Source organism: Leptosomus discolor, chromosome 20 (genome assembly GCF_034619465.1).
Source record: "Leptosomus discolor isolate bLepDis1 chromosome 20, bLepDis1.hap2, whole genome shotgun sequence".
Taxonomy (NCBI): Eukaryota; Metazoa; Chordata; class Aves; order Leptosomiformes; family Leptosomidae; genus Leptosomus; species Leptosomus discolor.
This window is the reverse complement of record NC_141410.1, coordinates 8489600-8517375: the sequence shown is the minus strand read 5'-3', so window position 1 is coordinate 8517375 and position 27776 is coordinate 8489600. Positions and strand designations below refer to the sequence as shown.

The window sequence follows — 27776 nt, the reverse complement described above, 5'->3', positions numbered from 1 at the left end:
GGAAGAGACCTCTGGAGGTCATCTAATCCAATGCCCTTCTCAAAGCAAGTCCAACTGGATCAGGTTGCTTAGTGCCTTGATTCTACAGGAGCTCAGACCAGTTATCAGAAAGTAGCAATGGAGAATTCAGCCTATGGGAAAAGTACTTGGTAAACTCCAATAGTTTAATAAATTCTAGCGGGCCTTTTCATAATTTGAACACAAATGAGAAGCAATACTGGAAAAAACCCTGTACTTGTGTATGTATAGCAGGGTGCATAGAAGCTGTATCTGTCATTGTGTGTCTCCTGAAGAGAGGTGTCAGTTTTTGCTAAATATTAATGTACTGATTTAAAGTCAATGGAACACCATGCAAACAAAATATGAAGTCGTCTTCATCTTGCTTAAAAACTCTGTCTAAACATACACCTCCAGCCTCTCAGTAGAAGGCTAAGAGCCATGAACTGACATTTAGCACATTCCAGACAAAGACTTGGATATTTCTGTAGCTGTGCAAAACATGCAAAATGTTACGACACTGTTAACAAAGCTAGAGCTAAGCTAACTTTAGGCACAGAATCTCTTCACCTGTGAGAAAACATACTGGAAGCAGTTTTAGGGGTTACGTCCCTATATCTAGCCTCCATGAAAAACACGAGAAAATGGAACAACAGATACCAGGAAAACAAATGTACCAGCGAAAACCAGATTTGGGCAAATTTGTTTTTCATGTCTTGATGTATTTTCCCTATTTTAATTGTTTATCTTCTTGGAGGTTCTTGTAGCATTCAAAAGCTGTGCTGAGACCACCTCTGACTGCTCTTAACAGCAGAAAAACAAGCTGATGTCGCTTGCTGGCTGTACTAGCTTGCTCTCAGCAAGCAATCCAAACCCCATCTTGCAGCAAGACAAGCCAGCAATCGCTAACTGTCCTGCCCACTGGGACCTCATAAGGAGCGAAGGGTTGAGTCTGCTAGCTACTTGTAGTGCTGTAGCAGGAAAAGAGCTGAAGCTGATAGATTTGATGACAAGTTCAAGTGTTTGAGCAATCATTGGGCTCAAAAAGGGAAAAGAAATTTTTCAGTGGAGCCTTTGGGAAAAAAAAAAAAAGAGAATAAAACAATGAAGAGAGAGATGAGGACCCTGCGTCTCAGAATCATTTTGGTGTCACATCATCCAAGGTTCTGCTGTTCTACCTCAGTTTTTTACTGCAGAAAACTCTCTCGTGCTCCCAGGATCAAAAAGCGTTGGCACAGCCTTCCACATCTGCATCATGCTTATAGCCATCTGTAGAGAGATTTTAGTCAAGATTAGAAATACAGCTTATTCCATTATCCTGGAACAAAAATAGGAGACACAAACCACTAAAAACAGCTCTTCTATTGCCATTTCTCCATTAAGCAATTGGTACAGTTTATCCCAAAGTCAGATGCATTTTAATGATGAGTAAAATCCCCGCCACACTCCTTAGTTCACAAGAGTGACAGTAAATGAATTACTTTTTACAAAACATAACATGAACCTCCGATAAGGTAATAAAAGCAATTCAATTTTTTTTTAAAGTGACTTAAATGTGAGTGGCTTTAAAATTACTTGCATAATCTGTTTTTACCTAGGTTTCTCCCACTTGTTCAAAACACAGTGGAGGTCTCAGATCGAGCCAGCAATTTCCACAGGGAGGAGATCAGCAGGGCTGCAGGAAATGGAGTGCTATATGGTTCCCTGAAAAGGAAAGCAAGGGGAAGTACACATCTACCTTATAGTCAGAGCTATAACGGCTGCTGGCCGCACAAAAGTCGTTAAAAAGAACAGGTAGCAGAAAGCATTAGTGCTTCAGTGAGTGCGAGTGGATCAGACCGGCGTGTGGAATTAGCGTTAACGCTTACTATAAATAGATTTATCTGGGCCAGAGTAAATCTCAGCCATTTTGACCAGGACGAGGAGTCACCTCTAAACGAAGCAGGTCCTGGCTGCATTCAACCACAAAGAAGTGCTTTAGCCTAAACCCCAGCCCTCAGGGTTGATGGGAGGCAGATAGAGCAGGTCCTATCGCAGAGCCAGGGAGACTTGCCAGGCCGTGCACTTCCCATTCCCTGGCTGCAGCGCGGGTTGATCGCGCTGAGGATGCAGGGTTGTTACAGACTCTTTGCAAAGCAAGACTGAACCAACCACTGTGTCATCCAGGCTCCCAGGAGGAGCGCAGACAAGCAAGCTTGGCTTCTTAGAGGCCGTGCTGTCATGGCCAGGCGGGTCACACTGGCCTTGCAGGGTCGCTTCAGGGCTCTCCATACTGGTTTCAAGAGACAAACAAAGCTAGCACCTCACAGACCAAGCGCTGCTCACTCACTTCGCTCTGAACACAAACTCTTCTCAGCTTTTTCTCCCACCCCACAGCCAGCGTTCCCTCCTGCTGGTGGCCTGTCTCCTAGCAGGGTCGTTAGGTACAGGGAGAGATGTGCCCAGGGTGACGCCTGGGGAGGTTTAACCCTCTCCTGCTAAGTTTTTTGATTATTATTACTTAACTTCGGAAGAGGCAATGGGGGAGTGTTCGAAGGAAATGAAGAAAAAAAAAAAAAATGTATATGTATACACCCCCTTGAAAGAGGGGAAGAATTTTAGTTGCCCTGACCCTCAATTCCTCTCCATTCATTGGAGCAGGACCTCTCCCAGCCAAGGTGGAGGTGTGGGTTAGTGCTCACCTTATGGCTGGTTTTACTGGTTCCCCGTTCCCCCTCCCCAGCCCCTTGGCCCATCCTTACTTCTTTGGCCTTTTGCAAGTTCTCTCTGGATGTTATGCTTTCCTTCTGATTTATGGTTTCCTGTGGGCTTGGAGGAATGTGAGGCAGGAGCTGCGTTCTGCTTTGTCACTTTGGAGCAGAAAGGGAAACAGAGATTAGTAGCAACAGGTCTTGGGTTTTTTGTGGAGGTTTGCAGGCTGATAGCAAAGCATTAGGAAGGATCAGAGGTACCCTGTGGTGACAGGCCACAGACTGGCTGCCTTGCTGAAGTGCCGAAAGCGCAGTGAGCCGCAGACCAGGCAGAAACCATTGCAGCCATTGTTCCCATTTAGCAATGGCATAGACATGGGTGCTGTCAAATACAAAGAGCAGCCATCTATTTCTTATTCCAGATGATTTTTATTTTAGATAATTCGAATGTGCAGAAACCCTCCACAAAACAGAGCAAAGGCCATGGTTAAGAATTGGCAGGCAAGCCGAGTGAACTTTCCTTTCTGCTGCAGATCTGAGAATAAACTAGTCGCTGCACAAAGGCAGCCTTAGAAATGTGAAGATAAAGAACACAGAAACCAGGATACGCTGTGTTATTCCTGCATATCCTCCAGGAACATGTGGTGGTTTTGTAGTGCCGTTGGATCATCCCTGTGTCTGGGATGGAGGCAAAGTCCTGTTAGAGCATTAGCCTGTGAGGTGGTTCAGGGTACGATCTGTCAGATCAAAGCCCCGTTGGTTCTGGGTTGGGTGGAAGGCTGAATTTAGTGCCTTTTGGGTGGGTTGGTGTGTCACCGTCATCAGTTCTGAGGTGGTTTTGTCAGTTGTTTTCCAAGTCGGGCCTGTGTGATCTCAGTGATCGAGAATCCTGGGCTGTGGCTTGGCCTTGACTCAGCCTCAAATCAGAACCAGGCACTCCTCCCCACATGAACTCTGTCTCCTTGGCCTGTTTCTTTCCAGGACGTGTCATTCAGAGCTCTGCGTTCTCGTCTTCCCTTTGCAGTGAGAAGGTGTTGGGTGTTTGTGTCTAACAAACAGCATCCTTGACCTGGCACGTGGTTAGCTTGTGGGTCAGTGTTGGCTGGACATAGTGGTTAGCACTACAGGTGGATATCCAGCTTGTAGTTGCCAGCGGCTCGTATTAGCTGAACGCAGTGGGTTTATTTAACTTAGTGCACAGTTTTACCCCCTCTTTGACCAAGGCACGTGGTAAAATATTTCCTTTGTTAATCTGCTGTGTGAGTCCGTAACAGAATTTTCAGAACAGAAGTGCTCGTGTGTGGAAGAAAAGGCCTTTTTAAACAATGTACTGATAGGCAGTGGCCCTGCTTCCCAAAGCAAATGAGGCCTTCATTCATTAAATCAGAAGCAGTTGGATCTCCATTCCAGTGGACGGAGATGCTCACTTAAATCATATCTAATATAAATAACGTTAGTCTGCTCACTGCCTCTCCACTTATTAAGCTCTCTCTCTGATGGGAGAATGTGAGTGACTGTGCAGAGCGTCTCAGAGGTGCTGTGAACTTGCTCTGCCAGGCACGACATCCTTTCGTTCCAGGTGCTTAGCCAGTTGAGAGCAGAAGTGGGCCAAGATGTGTCGCACAGTGAACTAGGAACCCCCGTCTGCAGGATTAGTGCCAACATCTGGAGTGTTTTGGCTCCAGTTGTTACTATATGAGCGGAAAAGAGAGCTCAGTGGTCAGCAAGGACTTGCAATCATGTAGTTAAATGCTATCATCTCATTTCCAAAGCAAGGGCCATGCAGTGCTATCATCTGACTTTACGGAGGGGTTGACAATTCCTCCTACCTCTGGCTTTTCTCCAGTTCTCTTGTATTTATACTTAAAGGCCAGATGTGCTAGGTGCAAGTTAGACGGGGAATGGGCTTCTTCTTAGCATCACCTGAGCTGTTTAGCACGCTGTGTGTGTGCATGCTTGTTGTTGGGTCCATTATGGACCAGCTGCAGGCTTGAGAGCATCTGGCTTTCTTCCCAACTTCCAGTCTTGTTGCAAGACATATTATTTCCAGCTTGCTTTTGATGATTGTCTTTCATTGTTTTAACAGAGGTTTTTAGTGATATTTATCTGACAGGCAATGTGAAGTACTGGGTGAGGGATCAGGGAGATCAGTTCTGTTCTTGGTTTGGGTGTTGACCCTTTGTTTCGACTTCCTTGGGTCACATTACCTCTTCTGTGCCGCTCTTTACCTGCCTTATCTACTTAAACTCACTGGAGCTTTGACAGTCTCTTTCTGTGACACTGTATAATATCAAATATATAGGGCTTTCGGTATGCTTGGGGAGTGCAGTTGCTACTGCAAGCAATGCCAACAATATAAGCTTTTTCTTTCCTTACTTTTCTATGAGTGGGGCTTCTGTATGTATTTTGTAAGCATTAAGTAGTAGCCAAATGAGTACACAAAAACATAGCCCATGGCTTGACTCGTCATGTAAAGATATTAATAACCGTGCGCACAAAGGAAATGATTAAGGGATAGGCAGTGTTCCTAATTGAATGCTTCTTCCCCATTCATGGGAGGAAGGGTGTGAAATCTCTCTTATGCTTGCCAGCTCTCATTACAGAAATCGGTCATTAGCCCCATTTATGCGACAGGTTAGTCTGCAACGCGGAGCCAATTCGCAGGGCAGGGCTGGGCTTCGTTGGAGCCCTGTGAGGAGCTAGGAGTTGCCGGTTTGCAGGCATTTCTGTAATTTTTTTCCCCAATTTTTACTAGAGAAGCGGAATGGGCTGAAAAATTGGTCAAAGAAACTCCTGTGATAGAAATTCCAAAGTATTTTTTTTTGCTCAAAAACTGTCATTCCATTTCCAGCTGGGTTCAGATCTTGTTGTGAAACTTAGAAGTCAAAGGAGCTCAGTTTCAAAGTGATGGAAGCAGAATATATTGGTCCATCTTTTCCTTCCAGAATGGAATATTGCCAGTCTCAACACTGTCCCATGAAATGCTTCACTCTGATAAATCAGCGCTTCCCAATGCCAAGGCATTCTTTCGGAAAATACTTTTTTCTCCAGAAAATTCCCAGGCAGCTCTACATTTAATGTAACGTTTCACAAATTCTGTGCCATCCCAGGCTGCAGTGCAGTGAGTTAGCTCTTGGCCCTGATGATTGCGTAAGCAAAGCCTTTGATGTGTAATCACTCCTACTCAGCCCTGAGCAGGAGAACCTGTTTCACGGGGCAGAGAAGCGTTTTTTAAAATGCATCGCTTATATCCAGTGCTTTTCAGAAGTTTCTTCAGCCTTTCCTGTCAGATTAGTGCATCTCTGGATTATCCAGAGCTCGTCAATAGCGTTCTTCCTACAATTCTTTGTTCAGGTAGGGAATTAATCTCATTTTAGAGCTGATGATCTGAGGCTAGAATTTTAAAGGCACTGAAGTGCCTGTGGAAATACATGGGTGGCTTGTGAAATTTTTAAAAACCTCTTAAATTCCAATATCGAGTAGACACAGGCTGAAGTACCTAAAGTATCTTATAAAACCAACAACAACAGTGATTTTATCGAGTTCTGCTGGATTTTGCGCTGAAACAGAGTAGAGCCTTCTGATGACGTGGTGATGGCAAGATAGGGGAGCGGTGGGTCGCACAGGTATCTTGCTAGTTGTCTGTCAGAATAAGTATCTGGAGAGGCAGAGGGATGCTCTGCATGTGCTCTGCAGCTAAAAGCACTGAGTATCTCCGGGCTTTTGGTCATGTAAGTCTGTCCTCCTATGAAGGTCAATGTGTTTAAAGAGTTTGAAAAGTTTAAGTTAAACCAAATTAAACAGCATTGGACCAAACGAGCACTGGACCTTTGTATATCAATGTAACTCCCCAGGGGCTTCTGCAGTGGTAATTAAATACCAGGCCAGGTTTTGTTTGTGTTTACACTTGTGTAATTTTGCTGAATTTATTGGGCTGGTATAAATGGAGGAGATTTAGACTAGTGGGGGTGGAAGTGAATGTCCTAAAAGAAAGCCAGAACATTCACAAAAACAAGTCTCATTCAGTCTTGAGTTTGCTTTGTGGTTTCCTTGTGAATCAGAGAAGAAAAAGGGAGTGGGAGGAGAGGAGAGAAAAGACGTTCAGAACCCAATCCAAAACCAACCCCTTCTCTTCCCCTAGCCAATATCTCTCATATAAGACGTTTGTTTCTTCTGGCAGTAGGAGGAAACCTTTCCAGACATTGTCCTCTGAGAACTGCTCAGCATTTGCAGTTAAAAGGGCAGTGCACTAAGAAAGAGAAACAAGAAAGAATAACTGTTGCTGTAACACAAAGGACAGGTGGGTTTATTTTTTTGGCCCCAAGAGTTCATGCTGTATCGCATATAAGGTTTGATTTCGTGGAGCGCTTCCCGATCTGCAGGGCCTTAACTGCCTAAAGCACCAGCCCCCCTCAGTTAATTCCTGCAGTGATTTCTCTGTCAATGGAGGACATGATGAGGACTCATTTAAGACTTGAGGGCTGCACATGTATCCCTGAGTTCCAAAAACATTGGATAAGAAGAGCGATTGTTTTCTTATCTGTTTTCATGAATCAGTAATAACATTTCTTCCCACTCTACTACGAGAGGCCAAGCTAAATTCTTCATCCCCATCCCACTTCTTCAGCCTCAACAGGGAGGACGGAGCTTCTGGCATTGAAATACTTTTCCTTGCAAAAGGTGCTGCCTGCAAGCTGTTCTCAGAACGTGTCCGGGAATACCCTGAGCCAGCCAGCCCGTGTGTACTGTTCGTACAGAGCACATTGCACTTGTGGAGAAACTTGGCTTATCCAGTTCTTCAGAGTGGGGCTTGGTGAGGGCTGAGATGATGCGGCCTGAACATGTTCCCCAACAGATTCACACTGAAAGAAAAGCGTGGGCCAGTGAGAACGCAGCGCTGGTGGAGCTAGGGATGTTGCATGTCTTGAGAGCTTGATGTCAAGGCTGGGGACTACCCTGGAAAACAAGCTTTCAGCCAGTATGTTTATTTAAATGGCCTATGTGGTCTTACGAGTTAGTCAAAAGAGCCTCGTTGACCTTTAAATCCAGCAAGCTGTAATGTATTAAGCAAAGGCCCATTAGTGCTGTGGAAAGATTGGGAAGGTTGGGGCACAACCTGCTTTAGCAGATATGAAGGGAAGCGAATCCACTAATACAAAGACACCTAAGGATGCCATACTGTCCGTTACCCTGGGATCTGCGGCAAGGCTTGTTTTAAACGGTGCTGTGTGTAAACCGATCAATAGGATTATTTTGGAGGCCACACTAATTAAGGGATTATCCAATGAAAGTGGTGAGATGCTCTCTCTGCCTTAGATAATGGGACACTGCTCCTTCTGCAGCTGAGACGGAGATTCAAGGACTGCCTCTCTGACAGGAATTTGCTTTCAAACGGGTGGTTTTAACTGGAAGCCTGTGTGCCAAGGGGGCTGGCACGTCATGCAGAGTTGAAACAGGGGTAGTTTGGATGTGCTGTGCAGCACTTGCCAGTCTGCAATACCTCCCAGTGGGCTGTGGGGTTTTTTGAATGTCAGATTTACTGCTGTCTTCTGTGCACCCTGGGTCGACTTATTTCAATAAAAGCTGTTGTGCTGAGGCAAGCTTGAAGTTTAGTTTTGCTCCAAAGGCAAAGGAGATGTCAAAAGAGTGGTAGGGCAGGGTGGACATAAAAAGGACATCAGTGTTTGTTCCCGGGAGAGTGTAGTTCTGAATATCACTGCTCTCAGGGGCGAAGGAGTTCCTTCCTTCTGGAAACAGAGAAACATTTGACGTTGGCAGACGTTGGGAAGGTACAATCAATGGATGGGGTCTGTGTTTTGGGGCTTGAGTCCGAGGAGGAGGGTGCTCTGCTCTGGTGCTGGCCTTCTGAGGTGACAGTGTGACTTTCACTCCCATGTGACTCATTTTGGGCTTCGCAAGGGAGAATTCCGGGGGTTCTGTGAGGGTCTGGGCCCCGTACTTCCAGCAGGATGGAGCGACTGGGGGCTCAGGTGCTGGTGAGAGCTGGGAGCGTCGCCCCTGCCCGTGGAGCTGCACTGACAACTGGGAAATGAAAAGCAAAAAAGCCCGGCGCTGAAAAGGCCAGTGAGGCTCAGCTTTGGCAGAGGGTCGGGAAATCTCGCCGAGCAGGGAGAATTGTGGCGAGGCGGCCAAGGGGAACACAGCTCCAGTGTTGGGGCCCACAATGGAGTTCCTGTGGCGGCGGCCACAAGGGAGGGCATTGTCTGCGGCCCCAAGGGTGCCTGTGCTCCACGCGCGGAGCCATTAGCAGCTAATGAGTTCAAAATTCACCGTCGAGGCAGAGGACAAGTAGCAATCAGTGCTGGATGATACTGTGCTCCTAGAATAGGCCCTGTGTGGTTGTCTGTTCCGGAGCTAATGGGAACAAGAGATGAAGTGTGCGTGCGTGTGTGTGTGTGTGTTTGTGTTTGGGAGGTCAGGGGGACATTTATCGCTGCCGTTGCAGCAAAGGGACACCTGCCACTGGCAAACTGGAACGTTGGCCTTGCTCTGCGTTTGTGCCTGCGACTTTCTCACCACAGTCCCCCTTTCTCTCTCTTTTGGCGCTTCAGAGGCTGTCAAGGGACGAGAAGCGTCCCGAGCCAGGCCAGGTGCACGATCAGTGCCCAGGGTTCTGAAGCCCAAAGAGGCGTAGGAAGCAAAGGCCTGACCTAGTGAAGCCTTGTGCCAAACCCCTCTGTGGCTGCAAGGGTGCAGAACCAGTGTGGAAGGCTGGATTCCCAGCCGGGGTAAATCAGCAGGGCTTCACATGGCCTTTGTAAGAATTGAAACTCTGCCCCTGAGAGACAGCAAAAGCACTTTTCTTCTGCTTTCTTGCACTTCCCTTTGCTCATCTACCCTTGTCTCTCTGCATCGGTTTCCTGGCCCCTCTCCCTGACTTGCAGCATCTCCTGTTATTGCCACTGTCTTACCCCCTTACCGTTCCCTGTCTCCCATCGATCTCTCTGAAATGCCTTTGCATTCCAGCTCTAGGATTCAAACAAGCAGGCTCCGCATCTTCTGCCGAACCGTGCGTGTCTGCATTGTGGTTATGCATGTGTGTGGGAGAATGAATATTTAGGAGTAAAACAAAGTTTTCTCTGCAGCAATAACCACGATAGACTAAACAAAATCTTGCACACATCTGCAGTCCAGCTATTTCTGGTGCGAGGCAGAAAGCTTGTGCCGCATAGCAGAGTCCACCTAACATCTGCCAGTGGTGCTTTTTTTCCAAAACAACTTCTCTGTGGAATTCTAGTGAGTCACAGGCCCTGTATCTACCTGCCACTCCGCACTGTTACCAGCAAGGTGCAGGGCTGCACTATTTTGCATGAAAACAGGTTTGTTTTCTAACCAAAACCCTGTTTAATCCCTGCTGATGTCAGAAGATTTTCCTCTAGGTTCTCATGTTATGAAGTTGGTGTAGATCTGTGACAGGGTATGCAGCCTGCATTTTCAAGGTCTAATTCATCACTTGGTATGTGGGTAAACATTTAGTATGTGATTTAAGGCCTCCATTTAGTGGGCAGACGTTTGACAGTCAATTCTGCAAGTCATCACCCACCTGCTATCAGGATGCATACTGATTCTGCACATGTCCTGCCTTCCTGGCTTAGTATTAAGGATGATATTTGTGGCAGGAGTAGGGAGGGGAGTGTGTGTCCCAGTGTCTCATGCCAGAAGATCCAGCCTGTCTGCTTTCATTTACTGGCCAAATTCACCTCTCCGGCCATAGCAGTCTTAGGTTGCTTGGGAGCTGAGGATTAGTTTGTGATATTTAATTTTTTTAAAGTTGCAGCTTGTGGTAACAAGTGATCACATGGGACTCAGAGAAATCAAAGACTTGATGGTTCCAGATAAAAGCCCAGTAGCCCCATGCAAAAAAAAAAAAAGGATTTCACACTTATTTTAAGATACGTCATGTGTTTGAAATTATGTCTTCTGCAGTTCCTTCACTGTTTGTTTGCATAAAAGCATAGTGCATGTATTTTTATTTAGAGAAATGCAGCAACCTGCCGTTTGACCTGCTGTGGCTTGGGGCAGCAACTCTTTTCCTCACTTTGTCTAGGCTCTCCTGGGATGCTCAGCTGTGATGAAGGCACTTGCTTTGTGGCTGGCGTTTTTGTGGGGCTTCAGTTTGTTAGTGTGAACACCTCCTGTGCGCTGCACCAGATTGCTCTTTCCTGCGAAGTAATGCAGGTGGAGCAAGCCTACAGAAAACTTCGTATACCCGGCTTACAAGAGGGACTCTGTGTCTTCCATTTCTCACCCTTGGGACAGCAAAGCACCCAGGGGTTCAAGTGTAGCAGCATGTAACATTAACTCCCAGTTTATTCCTTGCTGAGCATACCTCTGGATCCAGTTCATCCTACTGGCTATACCAGTGCAACTGGTTTTACAAAGACATTTCTTCACTCGGTATGCCGTTCCAACTTAGCAAGCTGGGTGAAGCGTGTGCTGGGCACTAGGCATATATGTGAAATCCCATTGAATTTGGTGGGAGTGAGAGACAGGTTTAAAATCAAGTATCTGCTTGAGGACTTTGCCTATGCATGCCCTTTAAAACCGAGCTGGCTCCAGGACTTTTCCTCTAAGCCTTTGCCAGTGAAGGCCTTGATATTAACCCACCTTTGGTAGCTTTCTCACTGGCTGGCTGTTGCCACCAGGGCACAGCACAGTGCCCTGGGAGCAGGTACTCTCACAGAATGGCTGTGTAAGCACGTGTGATTATTGTTCTCCCTGCCTCAGTCTTTCCACGTGGAGCATGAGGCTATTAGGCCTTTATTCACCTGCAGTGAAACCGTGTGGTGAGACCTCAAGCATCAAAGGCAAACTTTCTCCTCAGCGAACCTCCCTCCTCCAGTCACGGTGCTATGCCAAGGATCCTGTCGCTTCCCAGTGATTTTTATCACTGCCAGAGCCAGCCTTCTGCAAGAACTGTACTGTCTGGGGCAATAGCTTCATGGGTGCTCAAAGCGAGCCCTGCAGAGAAGGCAAGCAGAATCCCAGTGCTGTGAAGACCAGTATCTCATCCAGTTCCAGCTCCAGTTCCTTATGTGGACAGAAATCAGGAAGGAAATCAATGTTTTCTAGTAAAATTGGACTTTTCTCCTTAACCTGATGAAGCGAGAGCAGTTCTGAACACGTCACTGGTGACTTGGCCAGATGAGCTCCTTTGGCATGCACTGTGTGACTGAGCATGACAAGATCTCGCTCTCAGCCCTCTGTACCGTTCAAGCCTGGCTAGTGTCTGCAGGCCAGCAGCCTTGTCCCAGTCAGCACAATGGAGCAGTGCAGCCTTCGTTCCGTTCTGACTCCGGCTGCCTTGTACGCTTCACACGCGTGCTGTCCGGTCGGCACCGAGCTGTGACTCCGTGTTGTGGCTCTTGTGAAGGACTAAGCTCCCTCTCGCTGCGCTGTGCACTGCTATTTGGGGCTATTGTACCGAAAAGGTGAGAAACTGGAAGTTCACACGTTTAGCAGGAATGGTGGACACGTTAAAGAATCCTGATTTAATGAGGGGATGGAAAATGGCTAAAAATTCTCGCTGTTGGGTAAGATGAGGTACACTGACACCGTAGTTCATACCCACTGTAAGAGTCAGGAAGGAGCTCTTTTCTCCTCGTTTCCATTGACAATTGAACTGGTGTATTATGGGAATTTCTTTCACTGACAGACAGGCGACGGTCGGCATCACAAGACTGGTCTTTGCCACCCTGCGTAGTGATCCCTGTGTTCGTTCTGTGCTGCAGTCGGTCACCTAGGATTTGCCAGCAATGCTGCCCTTTCCTGGATGGAAGCTGAAGTGTCGTGGGGTGTTCCAAACCTGCTTTTGCACCCAGCAAACTTTCTGCTTCCACTCAAGCAGCAGAGACCTCAGTTTGGAGGTGGGAAAAGAGAGAATAATCTTTGGTCTGATCTTCCTAAGACTTTGAGACACGGAGTGGCAGCGGGAAAAGGACGGCTCTGAAACTGAAGGTAGCTGTATATCCTCTACCTACGTGAATGCTGCTGACTTGGAAGCCAGAGAGCAAAAGCATCACATGTGCCAGTTTCTAGCATAACTACTCAAAATCTAGGTCAGTGTTTGCACTGTGTCAAGCATTTATGCTTGGGAAGGCTATTGACTTGTCAGCACTGGGGGTGTGTTAATAAGTCTCTGGCAATATTAACAGTAATCTGTTCGCAGTATCTTTGATCTGAAGGTCTTTGAATCCGGTGCAGTTGTCATTAAGTGGAGTTCACGGTACAGCTTTGCGAAAGCAGCTCCATTTTACAGCTGAGGAAGCCAAGGCAGGGAGTGACTGTGAGTTATTTTTGATGACACCGCTGAGTCATTGCCAGAGGTAAGGCTACAACCCAGGAGCACTGGCTCCCAGACTCCTGCTCCAAGTCACTAGACAGCACTCTCCCCAGCCTGGTTAGACCCACCCTTGGAATATGGTATTCCAAGGCATTAATTCCAGCTGCAGCAAGACTTCTCTGCTGAGCTGTAAGCACAGCAGTGATATACATACCAAAGAACCAGATAAACATTTACTTTTCCTTTGTGTGAGAGTGCTGCAGCCAGCAGGGACTGCGGGAACTTCCTCCCCCTCTGCACACCAACAGAAGGCAGGGAGCTCGCAGTGAGGGATAAACGGGCATAAATAACAAGGGGACAAGGGAACAAGCTGCGTTTCCCAAGAATCTGAGGGAAGCAAATGAACCTGCTCAGAAGCTTGACAAGGATGGGTGAGAGCAGGTAGCAGCAGGTTCAGGGGCTGATGGAGAGGCGTTTTCCCTGCCATCGCTTTCTCCTGATCCAGACTGCCGTCAGGAAAACCAGGAACCCTCACAAGGATAAGAAAGATGGGATTTCATCCTCCTGATGCTAAATGCAGAATTTTGCCATTGAGCCACAGAAAGAGAAATGAAGCTTGCACTTTGAGAACTTGCTGCTCTGGAACAGAATTTAAGCATTACTGAAGTCGTTGGTCTTCTACCCAACTGAGTTTTAATCTAGTTTGTCCTGATCTTGCTGTTGACGAAAGAACAATAGACTCAAAGGCCCAAGGCAGTCAACATCAGCTGCACTGGTTTCTCTCTGGAAGGAAAGAGGGACCAGTGACAGACAACTGAGGACAGCGCTGTTCATGTGCTGTGACTAATTTATGCCCATCAGACTCAAGACTATGAAGCCAGCTCCTTTCAGAAAACTTAAACCCAGGCAACAATTGAATAGTAATACATTGGATCTGACTTTCCTCAATTGTATGCAGAGTTTTCGATTACCCAGGCTGCTCCTTTATTCTTGTGCTCCCCCCACCACGTGGAGAGCCAGGTGCTCTGCGCAGGATGGATGGAGGTGTGGAAGAGCAAGGGCTAAGGACTGGCATGCACAGGCTTGGTGGAGATGTGATGGGAAAGCCTGGTTTGATTAGAAATTGTTAGGCAACAGAGCTTGAAAGAAGCCGTGGCTGCTGATTTTACAACGGGCAGCACGGCAGGGCTGTGCCCGGCCCGCACGTGGGTAGCAGGGGTGAAGGGCTGGTTGGGAGAGGTAATAGAGGAGAAGCAAAGGAGAAGCAGATGGCATGGCAGCAGCACTTGCTACCCCGACCATCAGCCAGGGAGCCCCTAAAGCCTCAGGTGCAACTTAATCCCAAATTAATACAGTTTAGCTCTAGGCACCCCACTGCTGTGTGTGTAATTGGGGGAAAGCAGTGTTGTTTGTCTGGTGTGCGTGGCAGGGACGGATTAGTGATGGCTGTAATGAGCCACGCTTAGCTGGCAGGGCGACAGGATTTAGTGGACTGGGGATGGGAAGGATTCCTGTCGATGGAGTCTGTTCCCACATATTCTTCCTGGCTTCTGGTTGGTTTCACTCCCCAGCATCCCTCTTCCCAGTTCTAGATTGACTCTTCCAGTCCAGTTTAAGACTGGGACCAGGACTCAGGGGACTTTCTGCTTATTTGCTTTTAGAAGTTGAGCAAGGTGAGTCCCCTTTTTTGTGCCTCATTTTTCCCACGTAAGCTATAGGACATGTGTGAAGCACGTGAGAATATAAGGCTCCACTCATGTTTTCAGAGAGCTTTTGGTTTCAGGAGTGACTGGCATTAATGGAGGCAGTATATGTTCTGTCCAGGGCAGCTCTTCAGTCCCTTCTCAAATCCGTCTGGGAGACACTCATGTAGGATGTGCTTGTTGAGCCTCACAGAACCAGCACCAACAAAGTGATTCAAATCTCCAGTATTTTAACAAGTGATGTGTGTGTCTGAAGTGGCTGGTTACTGGCGTGGCTGCTCTTCTGCCTTGTGTATGAGAGCTACAAACTCGCTGCCGCTGTAGCCTTGAGGAGGCATCTCACCTAGACTCTCTTCGCTTTCCAGTCCACAAGGTGGGATGCTGAACTGGTATTTAATGACACTATCCAGTTGCGTTACTCCTTAGAACTTCCGTCTCCAGCACTGTCCTGTGCACCCTGCTCGTTATCCTCAGAAACCTTTGGCTGTGCTCAACTGTCTCCCAGCCCGTCCCATGCTATTTCCAGGAGCAAATGCAAAAAGCCATGCAAATGAAGCTCTCCTTTCCTACGGGAAGCCATGGCAATTGCAGGATCTGGTTGTCATGGATATTGTCACCATGGAGCCGTTGCCATGGTGCTGTCTGCTCACATTGACAGAGAGATGCAAAGTATGCTTATCCTTTTGAAGAAAGGAGGAAGAACTGTGGATACTAGAGGGCACAGAAGCTTTCAGATAGGTAATTAGGGAGGTTAATAACTACTTTGTTTTAGAATTTTGCTGACTCTGCTGTCTGTCTCTGTCAGGTTCCTTATTTTTCTCTTTTGTGTCTTACAGTAACAGCCAACAAAAGGAAATGAGACTGATGTACTTGCTGTAGGTCACCCACAGTTGTATTTCACCATGCAATGAAAGCAGCACTTTTCTCTCTTGCAAAAAAAAAAAAATAATCCAAAGAGTGACCACTGGTAATCAGTGCTCGGCTTTTATCTCCTCTCAGTTTAAACCCCCAGAAATACAGTATCTTGTGGAAGACGGGGATATGGAGGTGGAATTTAAAATCCCATCTTCCCCTGCGGGCCCCTTTTCCTGGAAGGAACACACTCACCTTATTTTAATTTCTAGAGAAAGTCTGTGCTCCTTTGGAAGGTAGTTTGGCGGCTGTTAGTGACCTTGTCAGGCTGCTGATGGTTCTGGAAGGAGGAGTTGAATGAGAAACGACTTGAGTCCGTGCCAGACATCCTTGTCTAGTTAGGGGCAGAGCTAATCTCACCAAGGCAAATGCTGGTTTCACTCCATTTCAAATAGAACAGTCAGATTTAGTAAACAGTAATAACAACTCTGCTTTGCACACCTACAGCTCCTGACTCACCGAATATTTTGCCACTACTGTTTATTAAATCCCCCAAACAATCCTGCGAGAGAGGGAAGGATTCGTTTTTCTCAGCCTTTTAATAGCGATAATGGGGCACAGAGACTGTGGTGATGGTCTCCCATGGATGCTGTGGCCGTCAGGAACAGGATCCAGGAGCTCCTGTTTCCCGTCCTGAGCTCTGGAAAGCTCATGTTTCATTCTGTCGCACAGCATTACACTAAGGGAGGCCTGAACATCACTGTAGTGACATGTAGGGTAGGGCCCTTAGCAGCCTGATTTAGAGCTATATTAAACAGAGATCTGAATGCTCCGGGTGGCTAAGTAACATCGTCTTTGATCTGAATATGCCAGTGGCTCGCTTCCAAACACATTAAGCTCATGAGGCAGTCCTTTTCCTGGCCACAGAAGATGTTTCTCTGGAGGAGTTGTCACTGCGAGGCATGGATTAGCTCTTTTCCTGGCTTTGACAGACATTTTGGTCGCTGCTAGCCACAAAGTGGGGTTTATGCAGAAGCACATCCAGTTGTTCCTGGCGCAGGGTGGGTTTCTAGGAATTTCCCAGCCCACTCAACGTGTTGACCAGGTAGAACACAAGGTGGAAAAGAGCTGCTTGGCCTGTGGTGCTCCTGTTCCACGTATGACTCCAAGATTTGAAACCGAGCACGCCTGCACGCCTCCGAGCCAGCAGTTGGGAACAGCTGGCCTGCAGGTGGGACTGGGTTCGGAGTTCAAGGGCTGCAGCTTCTCCTTCTCTCCAGCTCGGGGAGAGTTTTATGCACAGCAATACGGGTGGCTTGTAAGGGAGTGGTAACACGCTGTAGCAGTTAGATCGCATTTGTAAGAGTCACAAATCAGCCTGAGTTAGAATTGGCACCAGTGGAGGTAGAGGGAGGGAGGCAGGCTCTCCAGAAACGTTCCTGCTCCTGCTGAGCCGAAGGGATGTCTTCACGTTGGCTGCGATGGGGAGTTGGCTTGTACCCCACGCGTCCTGCCGATGTGACACGGGTCAGCGGGATCAGCTCACGCGGTGCAGAGCTGCGCGGCCCCAAAGAGATCTGCCTGCCTTCGGTGGGCGCTTGTGAAAGCGAGAAGCTCCGAGGTACTTTTTACATGCTTGGTTGTAAAAATGCAGGTTTTTTTGTAGGTGGTGAGTGAGATAGCTTTTGTGTAAAAATGTGCCTTAGGGACAAACGCGCCCTTTACTTGACCAACCTGTAATCTGGTGACTGCATGCAGAAAATAGCCCTGTGTTGTTCTGAGCTTGAATACTGAAAAAAAAGTCCTAGTCTTTATATTCTTGTGCCTCAGTTTCCCTGCCAGAATAGTGAGGAAAACCAAGTGCACTTCCCAAGGAAAAAGAAGGGCATGTTTAATTAAGTCAGCTTTGTGAGTTGCTTTGACAGCTGCAAGTATAAGTAGTTGCTATTATAGCAGCTAATAATTTGGAATTGTATGTTCTTTTGGTTCTCTTCTTCATATAGTTATGAGAGGTGACCAAGCATTTTTAGGTCATTTTATTACTTTTTAATACCTAGTTTGGTGTTGGATTTCTGCCTTCCTGTAGAACACGTGTGCGTTTGTGTCAAATGCACTCAGTTAACAAAACATTTCAAGAAAACCATGACCACTATTCCAGCGTGAAGAAAAAGAAATGTGAAAAATGCAGACAGGCCTCTCTGAGAACTCTCTGTTGATCACTTCATGCCTAAGCTGGTTAGTAATATGATGTTGTTTAATGCTAAGGTTTATTAGTCGAGTACATGACTGTTCTTTGCTGTAGTCAGCTTGTCACCTGGGGATCCCCCGGAGCTTGCCAAACATGGATTAATCACTGAATACTCACGGTGTCACCGTGAAGCAAATGTTTATCAATTTAGCAATGGGGGAGTCGAGGCTAAGAGATGAGTTATGTGGCAGCTAGTAACAGCTTTGTGAGGCCTGCTTATTCCTCCCCTCATCACAAACCATCTCTTTTGTAAGACTATTACTCAGCAGAGTCAGAGGCAAATGATGACAAATGACAATCTGACTGAAAAAGGGACCTTTCACAGCTGGCGCCCCTCCGTCAGAAGGTCATTTCTCCTCTGGTTTTGCCCGCCCTCCTCTACCAGCTCTGTCCTTCTAACTGCACCCCAAGCAGAGCTTATAAAATCCAGTTCTAGGCACCCACACACTTACACTCAGCCTCAGCTTGTCGTGATGCTGACGGCCTCGTTTCTGCATCAGTTTGCCAGTGGGACCTTCTGGCTTTGATCGCTTCTTGGCTGTGGGCGATTATTCTCTTGGTGCTTGGCTAGGACCGTCTAATGGAAGTTTGTAGAACCAGGTCACAAGAGGGGAAAGGCAGATGTGTTCTTGCCACAGACCCAATTCTCTGATAGCAGTATAGCTTATTATTCCTGTCCCCATGGGAGATGAAAATGCTTCTGGGAAGATCTCTGTCACGTACAAACCATGCTTCTGAGTGGCTTTATTAAAGGACAAAGAAAAAATCACAATGCAAAACCCTCTGGACTGTGGGGAATTACTGATTTCTCTGAGCAAGGAAACTCAAGCCTCATCTCTTTAGTTGGAAGGGCTCTGCTGTGCACTGAAAGACCAGCAGATGAGATCGTGGATTGTTTTCTCTCCCCTCATGACGGAAATAGCCCAAGGCCTGGAAAAGCATTAGCAGGAAGAGCACAGCATCAGGAAACACGAAGGGCACCCAGCCAGGACATGACTACACAGCTTTTAGCTGCCCAGCAATTGGGACATTGCTTTTTTGGGTGAAGGGATTCAATTCCCTCTTGTCAGAATCACTTGGTTTCCTAGCCAGCTGCCTCCAGCTGGGTGAGCATGTGAGCCCTAAGTGCTGAGCATCCCTGTGTACACACTCCAGCTGCTGCCTGTGCCTGGGGTTTTCTGTTTGTGTCAGAAGCCACGAGTGCTGTGGACATGGCAAGCGTGTAGGTTCAGTAGGGATCACGTGTGCCACTTGCCGTGCCTGCTCCTCTCCCTTCTGTATTCCTTCGGGATGGAGCAGTGGAGCTCAGCAGTGCTGAGGTGGCATTAGTCATCCCTGTGGAGTTATTCCAGGTTCTCAGCTTGCTTGTGTAACTGAAAGGGTTTTGCCTTTTATCTATGACACACTGGTGGAACAGTGGGAGGATTTAAATTTGGGAATGAAATTGGCAGAGAATTTAGCCCGGTGCTTGTCTTTTGCAGTAAGCAGTTGCTCTGGAACCTGTTATTTCTCTAGGGAAGCATGATCAGTGGACTCTGGAATTGCATTAGTGAGCAGGATAAGGACATTTTGAACCCCAACAGCCCAGGGATGGACTTAGGCATGTTGTACCCTTGAAGGATGGAAAATCAGGTGTTAAGGAGTCTGGTGTCATCTCTTTCCCCGAGCTTTCTGCCTCTTTGAGGCAAATGTGCTGGGCCTGTCCTGGCTGTGTGAATCAGGGCCTGTCAAGAAGGACCTCAGTTAACGCTGCTTTAGCTTGTTACCTCCTGGTTTGCAACGTACAGGAATAGCGTGGGTCATAACGAAGTTGGCTGCCATTCATGCACGTCATTCTGGGGGTGGACAGTAGTGAGTTGGTGAGCAAGGCCGTCAGCAACCTGTTACTTCTGGATTTTGCTCCCTTGACATGGCAGGCCCTGCGGTGACATCATTTGGTCAGGGAGGAGGAGAAGGTGGGGGAGAGGGGCACTCTTGAACTGCTTCTGGTTTTGAGCGCTGCTGCGCCACTCCAAGTTTCTGCCAGCCCGTAGAGAACTTACATCGCTTTCTAAGAAGCAAAGGGCCAGAGCTGCAGTGAGAAGAACCCCTGGCCAACAAGACCAGGTGTGTGGGAGAAGGTTCTGCAGGGTAGGAGTTAGGCATTTGGTTGAGGACTGAAGTCTTTTTCCTTCCACTTACAGCTTATCCAAGATGAATGCATGGCTGCACTACCCCTAGCCACATCTCGGCCTTATAATTCATCTCCCCAAGGGCTTCATTCAGATATAAAAGCACCATGTAACTGGAAAGGATGGATTAAATGTTCACCCTTGTTTCCTGTAATGAAGCTGGAACTCCCATTACAGTCCTGGAACCGAACAGGTCCCTGAGATCACTGTCCTTGAAATCAAACACTTGGAACCTTTTATATCGAGTCCGTACACCAAATATAAAGCTCAAGTTTCATGCTCTCCTAGCCATAGTCAGTTGTATTCATACCTTAGTGGATACCAAAATGTCTTCCTATGCCACACAGAGTCCAAATATATCAACTGCTTTTCTTAGGAGATAAAACTGGGGAGTAAATTATAGATGCTCTCTCCACCTTCTGGCAGGAAATATGCAGCTAAGGCTGCCCTGCTATACTAGCCTCTAGCTGATGTCTGCAGATTAAACAGTGGCTGCTGTTGCTTTCCTGAAAAGAAAAGCATCCCCAGAAATCCCAGCTCTCTTTTTTTAGCTGGTTATTTTGTCCAGCTATCAGAAGCATGAAGAAACCAAGTGGAAAAATTGAGTCTGGCAGTAAGAGTGCGATGCATGAAGGCACACGACTTCCAAACCCAGAGAACAAAAATAGCTGCAAGAGAAAAAAATTTGCCTGAAAGAGGCTCTTTAATTATTCCATTTCTTTCAAAAGCTTTGCCCCCGGCACAGCCAGGCTGCCATTTGTATAGAGCAGCCATATGTGTTTCAGTAAAGCTTGAGCACCACATTATTAGAGAGAAAGAAGCTTCTTTTTTGGCTGTGTTTTCAAAGAGCTGGTAGCAGATCGATTGTGGCCAGAGCCCTGGGCACAAGGGAGTCTGTACTTTCATAATGAGTCACCAGGATTTAATTTTCAGTCCGGCTGATGTGAGGGTGAGGGATTTTAGATTGCTGCTTGGATTCTAGAGGCTGCTCCCAGAGGGCTGCTCAAGGAAGAGGTTGGAGGAAAGCAAAGAAAGGACTACCCAGCACTTACTTTTTCAGTCTGCTGGAGGAAGTTCCTGGGCTGTTGTTGCTGTGGATCGAAATCTTTCATGGTGGCATTTTCTGCTGCTGCTACAGAAAGGCAAAGTCCTTTAGCAGTAACCAGCAGCCCGGTGAATCTATGTTTCAGGACACTGACAGAACACCCAGTCTCCTAGAAGCCACCCGTTCCCTTCTGTGGTGTCTAGGTCTTTACATCTTTCTCCAGCACTTGCAAGTTGACACTTTGGAGGCTTCTGAGGTACGCTGAGAATATTGCAAAGCTTTGAAATACTCTTGTGGCTGTTGTTTGTGCTGAAGACGGCCATACCGACATCTTGAGTTTCCTCTGATGAGGCAGCAGATGTTCAGTTATATATCTTTCTCTGGAATTAAGTCAACAGCAATTGTATGAAACCTGCCTCTTGGCTGAGACGTTGTTCAAAAGAACACTGCAGCGGGACTGAAGAGTAAAGAAATTCCTAAACACCAGTAACCAGTCAAATGTGATTTGCAAGCCCACGAAAAGACCCCTGTTAAATACACCTACTGAAGTAACCTTTTCTGAACCGTCAAAGGGGCTTTCCAGTAAGATCTGTTTGTTTAATTTTTCTTTGGGCATGGGGACCATGGGAAGCAGAAGAAGAGAGGGATGCCAGGTCAGGTGAGCACTGCCACACAGTAAGGAAACAGAGTACGACCTTGCTGCTGCTGCGCTGAAGCAGAGGCCCTCGTTCTCCAGTGGCATCAGTGGCATGGTCTGACCCTTCTGTGAGAGTTTGCAATGTCCCTTTGGGCTGTACGGCTTGAGTGAGCAGACAGGAATCCGGGAAGTGCAAGGGATCGTTCTCCAGTAGGTGCTTGACCTCAGCCACCGTCTTATCAGTAGCATTGCAGCTTCACATGACAGGAGTCCCTGAGTCAGCCCAGAGCTTGGAAAGACAGTAGAGGCAATGCTGTGGGCTGGACATGGATCTGTGTTAGTAATTTTCTGTAATGGCCTTACTGTGTCTCCTTCTTTTCCCAGTGCCTGTGGTGGGACAGAGAGGTATTTGTAGAAAGCAAAGGCTGGCATTACAGTGTCATCCCAGGACAGAGCTTGTTCTTCAAAAACAAAAGTGCCAAAAAAGAAATAGATGCACTATACTTGGTCTTTCTGCTATTATCACAGCAAATGATGGTTGTCAACCTGCAGCGACCGGTTCCCTCCCTTTGCAGAAGGGAAACTGAGAGCCCTGCAACTGCAGCAAAGTCAGGCCTTGGGACGCAAAAGTATTCCTTGCTGGGGAGTTGTTTCAATGAACTCCTACACAAATACAACCTACACACAAAGACATGCTCCCACCATGGTGGGTGCAGATTTAGTCTCTGGCTATGTGCAGTTTTGAGGAACTGATGATGAAAAAGGCCGTTTCGAACATAAATGGGTTCTTGCTGTCTTGCCTGCTCCGTCCTGGTTTCTTGCCAGCTTTCTTACAGGTACAGGAGAAGGCCAGGGATCAAGGACCCTCCTGAGCAGCCATGCTGTATTACTGCAACTTCAGAGAGCCCGGAGCTTGGTCCATTCAGAAGCAGAGTGCTCGGCTGCCCTCTTGTTTTGCTTGCTTGGGGTGGCTCTAGACAGAGGGTGTCAGTAAAACCTGTGTCTGAAGTTCTGACCTCACCATTTTTTACACTGGGTGCCATGGCAGGGAAAAGGCTGTCTGGTTTTTAAGGGCCTAGGAAGAGAGAAGTGATGTGTGGGGCGAGGGAAGGTGTAACAAACATGGTTCATTTAAAGTTCTCGGCAGGTAGCAAAGTTTTGATAAGAACGTGTTTCTCCTTGCGTGCCAAAGTAGAGGAGCCAATTGTGGGCAGTAGTTGTATTTTCTTGCATCCGGTGTTTTTGAATGAAAGCAGATTCCAGGCTGTCTTCTGCGCTATATAATGGTGATTAATAACCTAGCCTGTTTCCTCTGGGTTTAATGGTCGGCTTATGTTAAGATGTAGGGAGTATTGTTTGCTGAGATGACATCAAGAGCTCTTGGATGAAAGGAGTAGAGACGCTTCCTTTCCTCAGACAGCATTGGCAGGCTTTCGGTGGTTCTCGCTGCTCACAGAGCTGAAGAACATCACAGCTCATTTAGGAACAGCAGACCTACCCCTTTTTCTCCTTCAGACTCACTTGTTAAAAGAAACCAGATGAGGAAAGGGCAGCAGTGGAGTCACAAGTGGCCTGTAAATGACCAGCATCCCCCATCTGCCCTCCCTGTCTGGGAGCAGTGTGGTCAAACCACAGGCCAGAAGGCATTTTTAATGGAAAGGGACATTGATGGAGGAGACATTCCTCTGCTTGTTAAGTAATATCATGTGGGAACAAGAGAGCAGTGGAAGGGGAGGACAGGAGTCTCCGAAGGAGAGTTACAGCTGTTACATCACCATTCTTGAATATGCAGCCGGTTTAGATTCAAGAAGACAGTTGTTCGACCTGCAGACTCTCGTCTTTGCTCCACCTGGATTACGCAGGGCTGTAGCAAATGAGCAACTGTTGGCTGTCTCATAGCTTACAGATGGGGACTGCGCTCGCCTGTGTACGGTATTACGCGTATTTCCCATTGAAGAGTGATCAGAAGGGGCGTTCCTGAGTGTGCTGCGATACTTCGGTGGTGTGTAATCTTTGTAAGGTACATGCAAGTACTGTGCTGTTGGCCTGAACCCTTCCTCAGCTCGGCAGAAATTTAGATGCAGACCCCAGCTTTGTGACCTTTTGGCCTTTTTTTCTTAAATTTATCCTTCCTTCTCTTGGAAGCATGTCCCTTAGTGAAGGCAGTCACTATCTTCATCACTCACTAATTCACTGAGGACACCAAGAGCCTCAGAGGCACAGAGTTACTACATACACTGGTGGTTCCTCCAGGACTTTTGCTGCTCCCTTTGGTCGGTGGGTCTCCTCTCCTTTTGCTGAGACAGCAGTATTGATTCATGTGGCTCTAAGTCACATCTCTCCCCTACCGTTCTTTCAGCTGGCACATGTTCAGTGCTGGATTTTTTAAAGCCTGAGTGTAATATTTCAGCAACCAACCTTTTAAATTACAAGACCACAAACTTAAGAAGCTCCTTGCAGTGAAATTTGTATTGCATATCCTTGGTGCATAAGGGTGGCGTGAGGCTTACCACATTTCCAGGTGTGTGGTTAAAGAAGCAGCTGTCCAAGTGTAGACATCCTATCGCAGTGAGCAGCTCTGCGGGGGAACGCTCGTAGGTTTACAGTGCTTACTGTTGGACTCTGGCCTCAAAAACGTCATTTCATACCACATGCCTCAGTCTAGGAATGCCTTTTGGAAACGGCTGATGTCATGTTAGTATTCCACTTTGTGAGGGAGGCCTGGTGACCTCTGCAGCTGGATTCTAATAGCCTCTTACTGTCACATCTGTCCAGTGATGTGGAAAGAAAACAGATCCGATAATCATGGAGCAGATTTATCCATATGCAAGCAAAGCCCCACGTGTGTGAAAGAGACTTATGGTGTTCAGCGACAGAAGGACCAAGATGTGTTTCTGCTTGAGTGATGGTTCCTAAGGTTCAAAGGACATTAATTCGCCATGTGGCTGCACTTCAGGCACAGTTGTAGCCTAGAAAATGGGGTTTGGTGCTACTGAAGGAAGCAATTTGTGCCCGATGTGAGCGGGTGGCTGAGGTGTGGAACAATGGTTGCTTCTGGGTCACTTGGCATTACTGTTGGTTAACAACGTCGCCTGCAGCATCAGAACAAGGCCACTAAATGAGTTTGCTGAGTATGAGCCCCACAGCACACTTGAATTTCTCCGTGACACTGACAGAAGATAGCGTAATCTCCACCTCTTTTCCCAGCCCTGTGGAATTAATTCCTGATGAGAATTAATCCTGATGAAGTGCAAATCTCTCCTCCTGTCCACCACCAGTACACATACCTTAGTCCCTCTGATCTTTACTTATTTGGGACTTCCTGGCTTCTTTCCCAATCATCATAAGCAATCAATTAATTATTTCTTTTTGCTGTTGTCATTGCAGGGCAACCATTGATGAAGTGGAAACAGATGTGGTGGAGATAGAGGCAAAGCTTGACAAGGTAAGATGGGGCAACTTGGCGCATTGTTTTGAAGAGGGACTGATGAGTTCCTGCTTGGGAATATGACCCCACCAGTCTCCTCTAAAACGTTAGCCCATCTCAGGCTGTCAGGAAACTAAGGTGTGATAACAGCAGGCTTGTCAACAGGACCATGTCTCCCTCTACTGACAGGTGTCTGTCAAGGCTCCTTTGTGACTGCCAAAGGAGTTAGGACAAGAGGTCCAGACTTGGCCTCCCAGTGCTGAATGATGGCTTCTTGTTCTGGTCCTGGATGTCAGGGGACTGACACTGCTTCTTCTGCTGTGGCAAGTGATTCCAGTGCTGGTTCCCCTCACCACCATCTTGCTTGTGAATTTAAGCTGCGTGGGGTGGGAGCCAGTACACGTCCACAGAGCACGGGCAGCGCTGTGTCAGCTCGGGGATGCGGGCAGGCACTTGCAGGTAAGCGAGGGCCCAGATTCAGGCTGATGATGGTGCTTGCTGTCTGGTGTTCAGCCAGGCTACGCTGCAGCTGTCATCTGACCCTGGAAATACCCTCTCAGGGACCATTTTGGCCATTTTGCACTTATGCTGGTGATTCTTGACATCCAGTTGGTAGCTTGGATCTAAGTCGGAGGCTTTATGATGGAAGGTGGCTTTTCCACCCCCACTTCTCTTGACATCTGAGACAGCAGCCAAGTTGTTTCTAGATGAAGACAGAGAGAAGTGAAGAAGAGGAGCCAGAAGAGCTGTTGGCTTTTTATCTGTGAGATTTCCCAAAGCTAGCAAGGGATAAAACTGTGTCTGATGCAGCAATGGGCTTTGTTGAAATCACAAGCCCTAGGCAAAGCTGTGTCCTATAAAACCTATTTACTAATCAAGCTGCTTGAAATGGTTATTTGCACAAGCTAACTAGTCTCACTGGTGAAAGCTGCAAAGGGATTTAGGTTATCCGTTTTCCTCTAAGCTAAGGCTCTAAAGACAAGGCATGGGGTGAAACTTGCTCTGATTCTACCACTACTGCTGTCAGTGCCTCCTGGAGTTAGATGACTTGGTGTGCCAGGGACAATTCTGGAGCAAGGAGGGTGGCCTGGAAGTACAAGAGCTTTTCAGGGCTTTCAGCTTTTTAATTTTCAGTGCTTTGTTGCAAAATTATTTGAGCTTCTTCGGCTGAGGACTGCATTAAAACAATAGCCTCGTGCAATTTTTGATCTTCCCCTGACAGCAGTTATGGGGTGATGTTCTGGTAAGCGCAGAGTGGGTGGACATTTCGCTCTGTTTGCACGCACCATTTCCCCCGTCTGCTGCAGAGATGACTGCTCATGCAAAGTGCTGGCTCAGTCACTGTCAGCAACAGGCTTATCAGCCCTGGGTCCAGGGCAAGCGAGGCTGGAGTTTGCATCTGAAGAGCCACCAAAGTTCGAGTTAGTTTCTCTGAGGGTAACTTTGGACAAGATTCAGTCACCCCCATGCCTAATAAATCAGCCTGGGGTGGCCCAGCTTCTCTCCTGTGTACCAGCTGGGTGGATGCCCAGGACAGCCTTTCTAGGGCAGTGGTACCCAGATAGCTGGCGTGACTAGTTCTTAAAGAGCAGCAAGCTGGTAGGGACTGACTCTTTTCTCTGCCTCTTACTGGGCACTGAGCCCTTAGTTGATAAATGAATAGCCATTTAACACCTGCTTAAAATGGAGGTAAATGGCAGTGTAAATGATTCACCCAAAGGAACACCAGAGATTTGGGTTTGATTGCTATTTCAAAGAGATTTCCTTCATTCTGTCCTGTGCTCCCTCTGCACAGCCATCGCTGCTCCCCTTGGGAGTCTGCTTGTGCTGAATGGCCTTCAGCTGCTAGAAACCCAGCCTTGGCCACAAGTGTTTGCACAGAGGTATGCTAGAAACCGCCACGTTGCAGAATAGGCTGGATTTCCTTTCCAGAGGATCTGTCCAAACCCCCAGTGTACGTCTGGGCTCCAGATGTGACAGGAACTGCATCTGTTTGCTTTTCTTCTCTGGGCTTGGATGGGATAGTACAAGTCTGCAAGCATCCAATGCTGTTCTTTCAAATTGTGTCGACAGGAGAGGATATGAAGACTGTATATACTATGTATACACAGATATACCACGTGTGACTATATGTATTTATACATTCAGATGTACCCAGATATATTTGTACAGGGTTGCAGACAGAGGCAAGCAAGCTTGTTCTGCAACGCATGCATATAGATTAGACCCCAAAGCCTTGTGGCTGCATAAATAAAACAAGCACCAAGCCCCAAAACAGCACACCATGCTTCAGTGGGGCGAGCTACTCATTCCCAGCCTCTAGGTGAGTCTGGTTGACAGGAAAAGATTTCTAAAGCCATTTTTTCGTTAGTAAGATTAATATCCCTAAAAAGCTTCTGGATTTTGAGAATGGAAAACTTCATTTGAAAGTGTTGTTCGTTATCAGCAGCTGAAGCTTTTCACTTAGTTAAAAAGCCTGGAACAGTGATGATTTAAAAAAGAGAAGCAAACAAAAATGAAAAAATTGTGCTCAGTGGCCAAGTGTTCCTGTTGCAGATCTCTTGGGCCTTCGGTTTATGGCTTTATCTTAAGTTGTTTCACGTAACCTTTTACAGCTGAAAGGAGATAGGCTAATGGCCAGGAATTCTTGCTAAGCTAATGCAGTTCCAGGCATGCTAAGGCAGTTTGCTGTGGCTAGGAAGT

The 27776-nt window shown here is 47.2% G+C and overlaps 1 protein-coding gene across 1 annotated transcript in view; it reads left to right on the top strand.

Annotated features, from left to right (window-relative positions):
- The first annotated feature begins 16187 nt into the window (after nucleotides 1-16187).
- Nucleotides 16188-27776, top strand: part of ACAP3 (ArfGAP with coiled-coil, ankyrin repeat and PH domains 3) — a 65296-nt gene continuing 53707 nt past the window's right edge. The window contains exons 1-3 of the mRNA XM_086476041.1: nucleotides 16188-16322; nucleotides 16651-16874; nucleotides 25034-25091. Of these exons, the coding sequence (XP_086332167.1) occupies nucleotides 16188-16322; nucleotides 16651-16874; nucleotides 25034-25091 (417 nt within the window). The remainder of the gene's footprint in view (nucleotides 16323-16650; nucleotides 16875-25033; nucleotides 25092-27776) is intronic.